This window comes from Lytechinus variegatus, chromosome 10 (genome assembly GCF_018143015.1).
Source record: "Lytechinus variegatus isolate NC3 chromosome 10, Lvar_3.0, whole genome shotgun sequence".
NCBI classification, from domain to species: domain Eukaryota; kingdom Metazoa; phylum Echinodermata; class Echinoidea; order Temnopleuroida; family Toxopneustidae; genus Lytechinus; species Lytechinus variegatus.
The window spans coordinates 24,362,742-24,376,772 of NC_054749.1; the positions used below are offsets into that span (position 1 = coordinate 24,362,742).

A 14,031-nucleotide genomic window follows, 5' to 3' on the forward strand; every position below is an offset into this window, starting at 1 on the left:
ATTTCAAGGCGAAACATTGCCATGATGAATTAAGACTACCAGAGCAATGCTGTACAAGTTTATGTAAATGAAGAAGGGAGTCAACTTTCATAAAGAGCATAAAGGTGTCTTAATGAAGGATAGGAGCTTACTAATCATGCAAAGGATAAAAACACTATCTTATAAGTTGCATATTAATAAAAAAACCGCAGAATAAATGATGAAGGATGACATCAAGTATATATGATATCTGACAAAATGGTGGTAGACTTACTCAAATATGTAGACAAATTTATTAGAAATCAAGACTTGAAGCAGGATGCAAAATGCTTGAAGTACTAAATCCACGATGAGTACATTGAAGTCTATGCACATGAAGTAGGTTGAGATTTTGTGAGTACATCGCAGGCAATTAGCTTTACTGAAGCAGGGTGAAATTAGCTTGGTAGGGCTATCACTGGCTGCAAACTCTGCCTGAAGTTAGGGAGACACCGCTGCTACCAGTTTGTAGAGTGGCCTCACAAAATCAGTCATAAACAAGCAAACTCAAATTATATTAGATTGATAGAACTAAACTCAAAATAAAGATGTCGACCAAAAATGAAGTCCAGTGATGCTCTGATTTATTGGCCTGAAATCCAGACCTCACTAGGCATTGCCTTTACAAATGATATATTCAAATATATTAAAAAAGAGTGTCACATGATAAATTCAACCAATAGAGAAAGAAAGAATGGAAGAACCCAGAAAAATGGAAGAACCAAGGGTGAAACGTGAACCAATGATTATGAGATAGGATGATATGAATGAAGAAGAATGTTCTGAATGTAAATGAGAATAGGACAATAGAAATTTGTGGAGTTGCATGGAGTTGGTATGGCAATGAAATGATGTCATGTAGAAACTAAGAAATGAGAGAAACAGGTGTGTGACAATGGTATAGAAATGGGAAGTGAAGAAAACTATGGAAACAATTATGAACAATTATATTAAACAAGGCAAAGTTCAACCCTTACAATAATACTAATGAAATATGACAAACATTAAAACCCCCGGGGGGGGGGGGCACTTACATTGACGAGTGGATACCATGCGCGACCAAAAAACACGTAAAAGAATGTCTTTTTCACGATAGGGCAAGTTACGTACGTAACGTGATAACGGTGTCAAAAACACAAAAATTTTGCTAGGAAAATTACGTGTTTAGGGTCGAATTTGCGGGGATGATAAAACAAAATTAAAATGTTTTATAAAGGATGTCCTTTTTGCCCTAACACTTCCCTAACACTTCGTGTTTAGAGTCCGATTTGGTGGGGTCGTACTAAACCAAATAAGGTAAAGCCGACGACCGAAGGACCCGTAAAAATAAAACATTCCTGTACTTGTTTAGGGGTTCATTTCAGGGAATATTTGCCAAGAGTATCGTTTCGTTTCCAATACTTGTTAAGGGTAGGGTTTCACACGCCAATACTTGTTAAGGGGTGCATTTTCAGGATATGGAAATTACGTGTTTAGGGTGCTTTTTGAGACACATGGTCGCGCATGGTATCCACTCGTGAATGGAAGTTTTTTTTGGGGGGGGGGTGGATTGCTGTAATATCAAATTTGATATTTGGCGTAAAGCTTGATTTAACGAAATTCTTGAAACAAATGTCAATTCAACCGATATGAAATTCATTTCTGTTCATTTCAAATTTGATATGTGCAGTCGTTTCCATGGTAGACTCGCTGTCGCTGTGTCGTTGGTGTCGTGAAGCGGGTGATGAGAAGATACTCGGTGACCTCGGCATCGTATTTAAGGTCGAAGGTCTCGGGGTCACGGGCAAGGACGGAGAGCGACTGGCCTTTGTCGTCGGTGATGACCGAATACTCGTACTGGTTGTTGACGATTGGGCCGAGTTTGAGTATCCAATCTGATGAAAAAAGAAAAAAATAATAATTCAGTGGTTTTACAATGCCCCAAAGAATTTATCTTTAAAAAAATAACAAACAAGCAGAAAAATTTCCTGTAGCTTGGTCTTAAGAAAACCTGCAATCTTACATTGTGTAAAATTACAGAAAATTGGCATATGGGATATGATCCTTACAAATTTCTTTTCCCAAATAGACATATTAAATTGCAGAAAATTTGCCGTTATAAAAATTTACAGAATGATTCTTTTTATATGAAATCTCCCTCTTTTGTAGTGTAGTAGGTCATTTAGAGATTAAGTAAATCAACTTTTGAGTAAGACCATTTGTTTTAGAGTGTACTTACATTTACTTTCAGTGGCCTGGTTATCAAGTTTGACAAGAATCTTTCCAGGTTCACTCGAAAGAGGAACCATGGCATTCCCGGTTGTAGTAACAAGTTCACCCTCTACTGTGTATGTGTTTACAACAGCGAAGCTGGTTTCAGAGAGCTTCGAGTCTGAAGAATAAATACATAAGATAAAGGTTGATGAGATTAACATTAAAGAAATCATAGGTCTTATCATCATCAGCAACACCGTCATCATCATCACCATCGCCATCATCATCACATCATTATCATCATCATCATGACCGTCATCATCACCATCAATCGTCTTCGTCGTCATCATCATCATCATCATCTTAATCTTAATCATGACCGTAATCATTATCATCATAATTTTCAGCATCAACAGCATCGTCATCATCATGATCAACATCACCATCTTCATCATCATCAAAATCATTATCATCCTCATCATCATCATCACCGTCATCATCATCATTGTCGTCGTTGTATTCAACTTCATCATCACCACCATCAACACCAACACCACCACAACCACCACCACCATCATCATCATCATTTTATCACCACCACTACTGCTACACCATCATCGGCAACACAACCTCTATCAGTGGCGCATTTTGTCAACATTTTATCGTCGGATAAGCTGATAGGTCAGCTTATACTACGTCATAGGCGTTAACCATTTTATTCGTTCTGATTGGCTGAAAAGCACTTGTCTCTGACTGTTACTATACTAGCTGTTATAGAATCATGACTATTCCATCACCATCCTCACCACCACCACTACCGTTATTACCACCAACACCATTTTATTTTCATTACAATTATCGTCATCAAAACAATCTACTTACACTGAGCCATTGTACATTCTGCATTTTCTGTTCCAAGGAATGAATCTGACCAGTAATTTGTGTACATCTATATGTGATAAATTGATACATATTGATATTGATACATCATATAGACAAGAAAGCAAGCATTCCAAAATCACCCCCCTCACTGCTGAGCTGTAAGCTGGAGACCAATTCCACTCTAGCAACCCATGGTGATGTGACTATGAAATACAATGAGCATAGTAAAAAAAAAAGATCTGTGAGGTGATATCAAAATTCTTCTGTATTTTCCATGTGAACTATATAAAATAATCTCATAATATTGAATATAACACGTGATTCGGGAAATTTGGGAAATTGTGCGGCATGCAGGCGCGTAAAAAGAAAAGTAAATTGGCGTTTTTAACTAAAACAATTCTCTACTTCCACATTCTAAAAAATCAGTTTTGCATTATCGACAGATGCCTGATGGTTGCTTTCGATTATGATCTTTCCAAATTGCATCTGTTAATCAACTAGTTTTAGAGTGGATGACGTGGTTTGTAATTCTATTTCAATTGTACTCACTCATTTGATTTAATTTTATATACTTTCCTTAAAAATAGGGCACAAGACCCCTATAGTCATGATAGTCGGATCGAGCCGGGTTAGATACAATACTGTTTTAGTTGGGGCATACTGTTTGTGCTAGATCTGCCACCGCTAATACCCAACCCACAAACGAAAAAAAAAGATGTTGAAAATGCAATCTAATAAAAAGTACATTGCGGGTTTTTTTTTTGTTTTTTTTAGAGCGCGACACAATTATGTAAAAATGATAGAAAAGAATTATGTACAGGATGCATTTGAAATGTAAAGAGAGAAACGATACTGTAGTTACTACAGTACTTGTAAATGAAAATAACAATTCTAGCAATTATCATATTCCAGCTCAGGGTAGTCCTTTATGGTACACGCAAATTTTGCATCATCTTTATTGATTGCATATTAAAGAATATCCACAAGTTTCAATGTATTAAAATCAATCTAAAACCCTTTTAAATCCATTTCTGTCAGACATAGTAGGATCCGGAACCTATACGTAGCAAACGTTTTTTTTTCCATTTGTATCCACGCAAAAATAACAATACGTCATCTTCTTCGTTTTGTTTGTGCACAGATTTTACGGACTATATTCTTGTAAGATGCGTTTACTCGTACCAAAGTACAATTGCTTTTTTTATCAAACAATAATATCAAGGGGATTCTGATATCAGAAGACAGAAAATCATAATGTATGTTGACCTCTCCATTTAGATATTGATTAGCATATTCGATGATCAATAACAGTCCAACTCGGTAGTGTATATATAGAATTGTAATGAACTTTTTTGTCGTTGCGACGTTTTGTTCTGAATCATTTTAGTGTGGCCGTAATTGGGTTTGAAAAAAATATTCTTAACATGTTTATGAAATGTACCTCGTGAAAAGATCTTAAAATCATATAAAGTCAATAACAACTCACTTCCTTACGTATAACATAACTTTTTTGAAATACAATTAATTTTGTAAATGGGACAATTAATGGCAATTGGGGGTACATATAGCCCACGGTACTTATGTATCAAACGTTGTGATAATTATGTATGTATTTCAATGCTTTGGCAATATTCAGGTTATTAAAAGAAAATTCTATTGCAATTTTTAAATAATTTTGTTTCTGATATTATATGAGGTCCGTTGATGAAATAGAAATGTTTATTCTGGGAGGTCGTATTAATTAGAAACACCATTTCTTTTACACGTTTTCTGTCTTGCTTTATCTTACCCCCGACAATATGATATAGGCCTACTAATTCGGCTTTACTACTAGTAAGTCTTTATCATAATGAAACAGCAATACTCGATCTCTGCCCAATTGAATTGTATTAATCATAATTGGCATGGTTTGTTACAGTTTCACGCTGTTAATGTTTTAAGTATCTTGTTAAAGCCCTTCACTCAACAAACAACAAGTTGTTAACATTTCACAAACTGTTTATACTTTTGTTTTTAAATAAACACAAACTTGTATGATACTATAAACAACCTGTTTAAATCTTTAAGCAACTTGTTTAAAACTTCAAACGACTTGCTGTAAACTTTCAACAGTAGTTGTTAGATTGACGGGTATAAACGACATTATTTTTTTTAATCGGCGTTTTACAGTGCATATACTTTCACATTGCAAATTATTGCATTTTAATTGAATTAAAAATGTGCATATATTGCCATGATTATGTGTACTTTATGTGTGCTTTCATCTTATTCGACTACAATCAGGAAACACATAATTTTCAACGACCAACTTACGTTGTACCATGTTCCGACGTATTTGTTCATGTCGATATCATACACCGTCCCGAGGCAGTCGGCAGGAGACGAAAAGAACAACATGGCGCCAAAAACTACAAACCACAACATAGCGTTTTTATTACCCATTTCCATCTTCATTAATTAATACAAGCAAAACTTTGAAAAGAAGGATGGATGAAGAGGAGTTCGATTTGTGCACGGACAAAATGGCTAGAGAAGTAAGTCCTATATTAAATAAATTTTTTATGCTATGAGGAACACGACCGAAATTGTGTAAACAAACAGTAATTATGTACTAGAGTTGATGACTATAGACCCGAGAATCAAGGGCATAAATGAAGCTATGATTTTCAAGGGTGTCACTAAAGCCAGGTAATTATATAGATTAGTGGAAATTACCCATACACTTATTTCTCATGTTGTTTTTGTGTAGTCAATTCTGCAGGTGAAATCTTACTAATGATGCTGCTATACTGACCCGACGTCGTCATGATCGTGATGATGATGTTCATCTTCCTCCTCCTAATCATCATCATACCATCATCATCATGACCACTTTCTCCTGTTCTAGATCTCATTCTCCGAGTGACTTTGCACACTCACCTCAAATATCTTAAGCGGTTGTCGACATCAAACATCTCGCGTTGATAACTGTTTCCCCTCTTTGGAATTATGAGATCTTTTTAAGTTGGTTAAACATTTTCCATTCATTTTAACTCCTTTAACCCAACGACAAACTTAAACGACTGGAGTGTTCCAATGCTTATACAAATCTTTATTTCATAATTATCTGAGCCCTACTTAAAGTAACGCCGAAAAAAAATTAATTTAAAAAATCAAGAGTAGGGAGGTCAGGGTCACCCAAACACCTTCAGGAGCTACGCCAGCTAAAGGCAGTTATCTCCGATGATAGCTCAAGGGGTTGGTACTTTACTCAAGATGCGCACTTATAGCCCAGTCTGTATTTCGCCCTCAATATTAAAACAGATAAGACCGATTAACATTTCTTTTATAAAATTAATTATCACTAATGAGATCGACGGTCGACTACGTTATTCAGTTCAAGTTTACACTAATATCCAACACCCAAATCGTTGACACATCGCTTTGTTTACATATTACTATTGCATATATACACTGCAAAAACTCCGGTGTTGATTTAACACCAGCCCGGAATCTATATAATTATGTCCACACCAGAGAAGTGTTAAACAACACCAGTTTCGTGTTGGTCTAACACCAGGAAGGTGTTTATACAACACCAATTAGTACTAAAACAGCATCGGTTTGATTCCAAACTGGTGTTATTTCAATACTTCTCTGGTGTGGACATATATAGATTCCGGGCTGGTGTTGAATCAACACCGGAGTTTTTGCAGTGTACTGTTTCTCAGTGGTCTAGTGGACATGTCTCCGGATTATAGATCACAAGGTTCGCCGGGGTTCGATTCCCTCCTCGGCACTAATATCCTTTGGAAAAGGCATTGAGGTGAGCTCGAGGTACATGAGGTAAAAAAAACACCTGTAAAGCTTTGCCTAAGTTGGGGGTAATAATATAGAGAGTTTAGAAACAGTTATAATAAGCGCTATATTAATGTTGCGTTTAATTTTGTCTAACTCTGATATATGGGTAGCATTTCTATTTTTCCATGCAAGCTCGTTGGTTGATGAGCACCTGTGACAGCAAAACCAGCTTCTCCCTCTTCTTGTCCTCCCTATCCCCATGCACTCTGCCACCACCATCACCGTCATCATTGTCAACATAACAACTCCATATTCTAAAACTTTTCTAATGACATTACGAATTCATTGATAATAAAAAAAAATAAAACCAATGGTAAAGCTTTGATAAAGTATGATAGTATTAGTTGAAGGAATGTAGAATTTTTAAAAAGCTTGATTAAGCCATTTACCGCCCACGCCGATAATGACAGTATACAGATCTTTACTTGCTGGAATAGGAGAACAGTTAATCGAATTCTATATACCCTGATATAATGAGACATCATATCAACACCGTCGATATGATATGTTCAAGTCTGTGACACGACATTTACTCCTGCGACATTTGCTCCTGCGACAATATTTCAGAAGGGTTAGGGTTAGGATTGTAATAGAGTTTTTATTGATGGATTTATAAATATATTCTTTGTTTAATAATTATGCTCTTATCAATTTCGAAGTGTTATTTTAGTAGAATTGATATTATCGAGGTCCACTAATAAAACCTGATCTACTCCTCGTACCACCGTCATACTATATGACGTCTGTTTACATTTGATATTGTATAAACCGAATTCTAAATGATTTCATAATCATGGGAATATTTGTGATGGGTTGATGTTTATAGATCGATAACGTGGAGCAAACAAACTTAGTTATGAAACCAAAATTATGCAAGACAGACTTAATACGTAATAAGAGTAATGGATTATGAAATATGATTTTATAACCATGATTATACATGTACCAAGTGAGGTGAATGGGTACCCGGCAGGATTAAGACCTTGACAGTGTTCTGAGCACTAAAAGGCAGCTCGAGCTAAAGCCGGAGTAATAGTAATAAATAATAATAATGATAATAGATTATTTCTAGATAGATGGCGGTATATAAATGCCTATATTATTATGATAATGATTATAATTATTACTATCATTATTATTATTATCTAAAATTATCAGACTGTGGCCAGTTCAGTAACCACTGCGGGATTTTTTTTTCACTAATTTCTCAAATGATTATGAGACATGCTTTTTGGAGTGAGGTTAATAAATACATGAACAAATTACGGGATAGAATATAGGTAACTTCGAGAACTCCCTTCAAAACGGAATTGAGGATCGCGTCTTGAGGAAAGTTCTCTTAATTTTAGGCACATTCACTCTTGAATAAAATGCTGCTATATAAGGGCGCCACGTATAGAGCGTCGGACAAACTATTCGCTTCTGAGCATAACTGACTTAGCTTGTGGTTGATGACCTGTTATTCTTAAACATTCTTTTTATTCAATTCTTTTCATATCCAATACCCGTAATTTTGGTTGCAGACAAGACAGGAAAGGAACAACAGATAGATATCAAAGAGATATTAAAAATTTGATACAATAATATGATATATTTAAACAATGAAAAATATTGTGACATGAGAAAAAATAGCCCAATCAAGAAAAAACAGGTTTTGTTGAACTACGACTGTTTCTTTTTTTAATGACCAAGTGAGTAAGCTATACTCTGTGAGTTTTCAATTATTGAACAGAAAGTGTTCATACTCTAAGCCTATCATACTTTGCCCCCCCCAAAAAAAAAATAACAATAATAATAATGGCGAGATGAATGAATTAATAAATAGGGAAAGTACTTGTTATTGACTTCGTTCTTGGCTGAAAATGGGATTGAACAAAAAAAAACCCACATCTGGTTGCCTATAAGATAAGAAAAAAAATCAGCACAAAACATAAGAAGAATAAGTGCATTTTAATTCAAATAAGAGGTCCTTATTGAGGTCGCCCCAAACAACACTATAGTTGATCAGTTGCCAATTTTTGATGTAGATTTAATTTCCTCTATCATGTTCGTGTCCAAATTTCAAAGATTTTTTTTACGCTCTTGGTGAGAAATAAGTGCAGTCATCTCCGTGGTAAACGCGCACTGGTTGCGTGTTTGGGCTCGTGAAACCCGTCACAAGAAGGTATTCCCTGACCTCTGCGTCATACTTGATGTCAAAGTTCGCGGGGTCACGGGCGAGGACGAAGAGAGCCGCAGCAGCAGGATCCGTTACGATGGAGTACTCGTACTGGTCGTTGACTATCGGACCAAGTTTGATGATAAAATCTGGATTAAGATGATAATATAAATATAAATAATAATAATAATGATACTACTACTACTACTGCTGCTGCTGCTGCTACTGCTACTGCTACTACTACTACTACTACTACTACTACTACTACTACTACTACTACTACTACTACTACTAATAATAATAATAATAACAATAATATTGATAATAATAATAACAACAACAATAATAATATCAACAACAAAAATAATAACAATGCGATTAGTAAGTGGCTTTGATTATGAATTTGGGCTAAATTGATCGCAGCGAAATCCAAAAGAGAAGTTTGAAGAACAACTCTCGATTCCGTAGCTTTAAACACATACCTTTCCATACTATCCTAAAAAAATATGATTGCACAAGCCTATTTGAAATAATTCAATTCAAATGACAACAAATGAGTTTTGTTTATGTTGTTCATAATAAGAATGTTATCAACTTCTGGCATTGTAACTATATATTGCAATCTAAATAACGAATAACAGAAATTGATATTCTATATCTTGTATTATTTTGGAACAAAGAAACTTGAAATTTGACTTAAACCGCATTTCAGGCAGTACGTTTGTTTTTTGACATGAAAAGGAAAAAAAAACTTACATGGCGTTGCCAGGGGTACTCCTTCTAGTCGGACAAGAAGCCTTCCCGGTTCGAGACTTGGGAAAGGGATGTAGGCATACCCCTCAATTGTGTCAGAGCGACCCCCTCGAACACTGTAGGCATTGAATACAGTCACGTTGGTCTCAGATATCTTCTGGTCTGAAAAAATAAAGAAAAAGAATATAGTGAATAGAGGGAGAAGGATAGAAGACATGCAGTGGCGTACCGTGGGTCACGACATGGGGGGGGGACACCAGCAAAATTCTTGAGTCACTTAGTGGACGCGCGAAGCGCGCTTATAGTTGCTAAGTATACTGACCTATACTAGAGACATCAAAACGGATATGAAAATTTAGGAAATTCAGACCTGAAGAGGGGCATTCTAAGACTTGTTTGTAGGAAATCACTAAGATTATATGTATTTCACCAACCAAATGATGCGAGCGCGAAGCGCGAGCTGAAAATTTTTTATATTCAGATTAGAAAAAGAGACATTTTAAGAACTGATTTTAGGAATTCATGAAGAGCATACATCACCAATCCACTAATGCAAACGTTAGCACGGACAGGAAATGTTTTATATCAATGCCTTAAAATTGGGAAATCTTTTTGAGTAGTCATGAAAAAGAAGCATACGTCACTACATAAAACAATTATAACTCGAAGTGCGAGGAAATATATTTGGTGTATATTGTTTTAAAAACCGGAGGTTGTAGTACAACATGATTATATATCTCGTTAAACAGACAAAAAAAAAATCCTATGTAATAAAACATAATTATAATTGTAACTATAATGAACAATAATTTCTTCTTTCCCTTTACGTTTCTCATACTTTCTCCCTCTCTTTCTTTCTTTCCCCGTTTTTTTTGCCAGCCGATGGGGGGATGGGGCACGTGCCCCCCATGCCCCCCGTAGTTACGCTACTGAAGACATGGTGAATGGTTGACGGAAGGAAAAAATAAAGTAAATAGAAAATAATAACGTTTTATTTACCCAGGGTAGCCACTTCAGTTAAAAAAAAATGCTCTACCAGAGGGTCCTACATAACATAAATATGTTAATATTATACCTTTCTCCAATCTATTCCTTGAATTATTCCTTGAACGCTTTAGCGACAATTAATATGGCGTGTCAGCTACTGCCGAAGTAATAACATGAATTTATAATCTGAATATTATGTCGAAATCTATCACAATTTTTTTAAAATAAACATTCAAAATTTTCGCTCGCAACTTTTTTTTGGAATTATTTTCAGTTTAAATACTACAGTGCGTATCAAAAAAAAGTTTACACTTTGAAAAAACCCTGTAAAATTATAAATTTGTAATATCCTGAAGATTTTTCCACATTTAAACATTGGTACAGATGCATTTAAGCAAATGACGATATAACTATCGAAAAATATTTCCGCTTGAGTGAGCACCACTTACTTTTGAAAAGTTAGTGAAAAATGATTTGCGCAGAACTTTAAAATAGCTATGCGAATAAAAGTAAACCTTTTTCATGAAGAACACGTAGAATTTAGCAAGTAAAATTGATTTTAAGATATCTTTGACCTTTTTTAACTTCGAAGAGTGCATTGCACCCCGCCCCACTCCCCCACACACCAAGGCCATCAAGACGATATTTGATTTACACTGAGCTGTGATTTACATAAAATGAATTAGGCTCGATTTTCATTTTTTTAATCATTGTCAAGCTTGGGAAAAGTGTGGAGAAACAAGTATTAAATGAAAAATTAAATGTCAACCCACTTTAAATAACAGAAACTTAGTGAAAAAGTGCTGGAGATGTCTGATGTAAACTTTTGTTTAGATTCAGTTATGTCCTCAGATCCAGCTGGCACAAAAAGGGTAAAAGTTGTGCTTACTAAGTGTTGAAATTTCAATTTGGGTGGCAAATTTGTTTAAAAATGCTTGAATGTGTCTGTTTTATCTTAATTGACTAAAAGTGCAAGGGAAATGTAGGAAAAATGTGTCGCAGGGTAAATTTGATTTATCCCTTTCCCCTTGACACTGCGTGAAAACGAGCATTTCTGCGCAAACAGATTTCTGCGAGCTTTACAAAAATAGACAGTGCTCACTCAAGTGTAACATTCTGTCAAAACTTTTACTTTCATCAGATAGATGAGACCCAAACCAAAGATTATATGTGAAAAAAATACCCACATGTTGTATATTTTTTAATTCCCAGAGCTTTTTCAAAGTGTAAACTTTTTTTGATACGCACTGTATAGGCTACGTCATATCTGGCTCCCTCAAACTTTTTTTTTGCCTTATTACACCACTGCCTGTTCATGCCACGATATGAACAGAAAAAATTCGGTTCTTGCCACCCCCCCCCCCCGGCCACCTGCCCCTGTTACGTCCCTGATTATCACTTCACTTACACTCAGCCGTAGTGCACTCTGCGCCATTCGTGCCAGCGAATAGGTCTGCCCAGAAGTTTGTATACATCTGTGTAAAAAAATGACGGTGAAATATATAATTCAATAGAAACAAAAAACACGATAAAAGTCATGAAAAATAAAACAATAACAAATAATACCTACACATTGCAGAGATTGAATTGAGAGCTTCTACAGATATTGCACTTCGCAGCAAAAAGTCTGAATTGTGTAGAATTTACAGGTTTACATTCATATTGTACAACTGGTTAAAAACATCAAACATGACATAATTACCATAATATATTGCAACTCGATATAGCGAGTGAACACGCAGACTAAAAGGAAAATGTAAAAAAAAATAAAGAGTAGGTGGAAGGATGTATTTTCTAAGCTTCCTAACTAAAAAAAAAAAAAAAAGAGAGTGAAACGATTTGCAGGTGACAAAAAGCAGGAGGGATTCCGAGGACGAGCGAGTAGTCAAATTCAATTTACAGATTGTAAATATGTGAATTTAACGTGATTAACGTCTATAAGCATTGCTATTTTGGCCACTTTGACTTGGAAAGAGGTAACTCGAATTGAACCAGCCATGCAAGGCCTATTTGGAATGAATGAGCTCAAGAGATACCAAGAGGCAATAGAACAACTGATCTCAAGCAACTTGGTTGTGGATCCTAAAAAAGCAGGAATGTATTATTTCCTTAAGCATTTTTAGACGCCACCCGATATCAAGTAAAAAAAAGAAGCGGAGGCTCAGTGTAGCCAGGGTATTAAAAATACAATTTCTTAGATTTTCTATGATGATAGCTCTGTACATTTTCAACATATTATCAGACATTTTATCATTAAAAAAATTTTTCAACTTACGTTATACCACGTTCCGACATATTTGTTAACGTCGATATCATACACCGTTCCAAGACCTTCGGCGGGTGACGAAATAGACAAAATGGCGCCGAAAATTGCGACCAGCGCAAACCAACAGTACGTGTTCGTAGCCATTTATATTCTTTAATTTTGTTTTACGGAAGGAAAGTCGAAGTTTGCAGTAGTAAGATGGGGTAGGGACTCGCTTGCTGCTTGAATCTATAATATCATGCAATCGAAGACAAGATGTACTCAACTAGTTGATAGCGATTAATGCAATGTTGGTCACACCCAAATGCTATCGGTCTTCGTCAACAGATGAGCACGAATAATAGTGGTCCAGAAGTTTATCTTAATTTAAGATAAGACTATTGATATTCATGGATCAACGGATTGTGGTGCTTAAAGCATTCTATTTTATTTTTTCCAGCTTTGTTATTTCGTTTTCCTTCCTTGCTCTTAAGGTTATTTTAGCCCCTGTATTTCATTTCCTAATTTATAAGAAATTATCGTCACCATCACCGTGAATTTGTCCGTTGTTGTTATAGTCACTACCATCATCATCATCATCATCATCACCATAATCATCATCAACGTTATTATCACCACCACTAACACCATCATAACACTGCTCCCCCCTTCTCTTCCTACTACTACTACTACTACTACTACTACTACTACTACTACTACTACTACTACTACTACTACTACTACTACTACTACTACTACTACTACAACAACAACAACTACTACTACTACTACTACTACTACTACTACTACTACTACTACTACTACTACTACTACTACTACTACTACTACTACTACAACAACAACAACAACTACTACTACTACTACTACTACCACCACCACCACCACTACTACTACTGATGCTACTACTACTACTACTACTTGTCTATCTTCCTCC

At 35.6% G+C, this 14,031-nt stretch overlaps 2 protein-coding genes across 2 annotated transcripts; both read right to left on the reverse strand.

The window, feature by feature from the left end:
• Positions 1-1,556: 1,556 nt before the first annotated feature.
• Positions 1,557-5,920, reverse strand: LOC121423194. The gene is made up of 5 exons (XM_041618514.1): positions 5,407-5,920; positions 3,094-3,160; positions 2,237-2,389; positions 1,665-1,892; positions 1,557-1,583 (listed from the first exon to the last, which is right to left on the reverse strand). Exons 1-4 carry the CDS (start codon positions 5,545-5,547, stop codon positions 1,669-1,671), a joined length of 585 nt encoding a protein of 194 aa, XP_041474448.1. The 5' UTR covers positions 5,548-5,920; the 3' UTR covers positions 1,557-1,583; positions 1,665-1,668.
• A 2,597-nt stretch (positions 5,921-8,517) lies between these two features.
• Positions 8,518-13,432, reverse strand: LOC121423195. The gene is made up of 4 exons (XM_041618515.1): positions 13,107-13,432; positions 12,240-12,306; positions 9,848-10,006; positions 8,518-9,240 (listed from the first exon to the last, which is right to left on the reverse strand). Exons 1-4 carry the CDS (start codon positions 13,239-13,241, stop codon positions 9,008-9,010), a joined length of 594 nt encoding a protein of 197 aa, XP_041474449.1. The 5' UTR covers positions 13,242-13,432; the 3' UTR covers positions 8,518-9,007.
• Between the last annotated feature and the right edge of the window lie 599 nt (positions 13,433-14,031).

Excerpts from the sequence above, each read along its gene's own strand:
- LOC121423195 (XM_041618515.1), bottom strand. The coding sequence starts at position 13,241 with ATGGCTACGAACACGTACTGTTGGTTTGCGCTGGTCGCAATTTTCGGC. Across the intron at positions 12,307-13,106 it reads ATGTCGGAACGTGGTATAAC|ATGTATACAAACTTCTGGGC; the intron begins GTAAGTTGAAAA and ends TTTTTTACACAG. Across the intron at positions 9,241-9,847 it reads AGTACCCCTGGCAACGCCAT|ATTTTATCATCAAACTTGGT; the intron begins GTAAGTTTTTTT and ends ATCTTAATCCAG.
- LOC121423194 (XM_041618514.1), bottom strand. The coding sequence starts at position 5,547 with ATGAAGATGGAAATGGGTAATAAAAACGCTATGTTGTGGTTTGTAGTT. Across the intron at positions 3,161-5,406 it reads ACGTCGGAACATGGTACAAC|ATGTACACAAATTACTGGTC; the intron begins GTAAGTTGGTCG and ends TATCACATATAG. Across the intron at positions 2,390-3,093 it reads AGAATGTACAATGGCTCAGT|ACTCGAAGCTCTCTGAAACC; the intron begins GTAAGTAGATTG and ends TTTATTCTTCAG.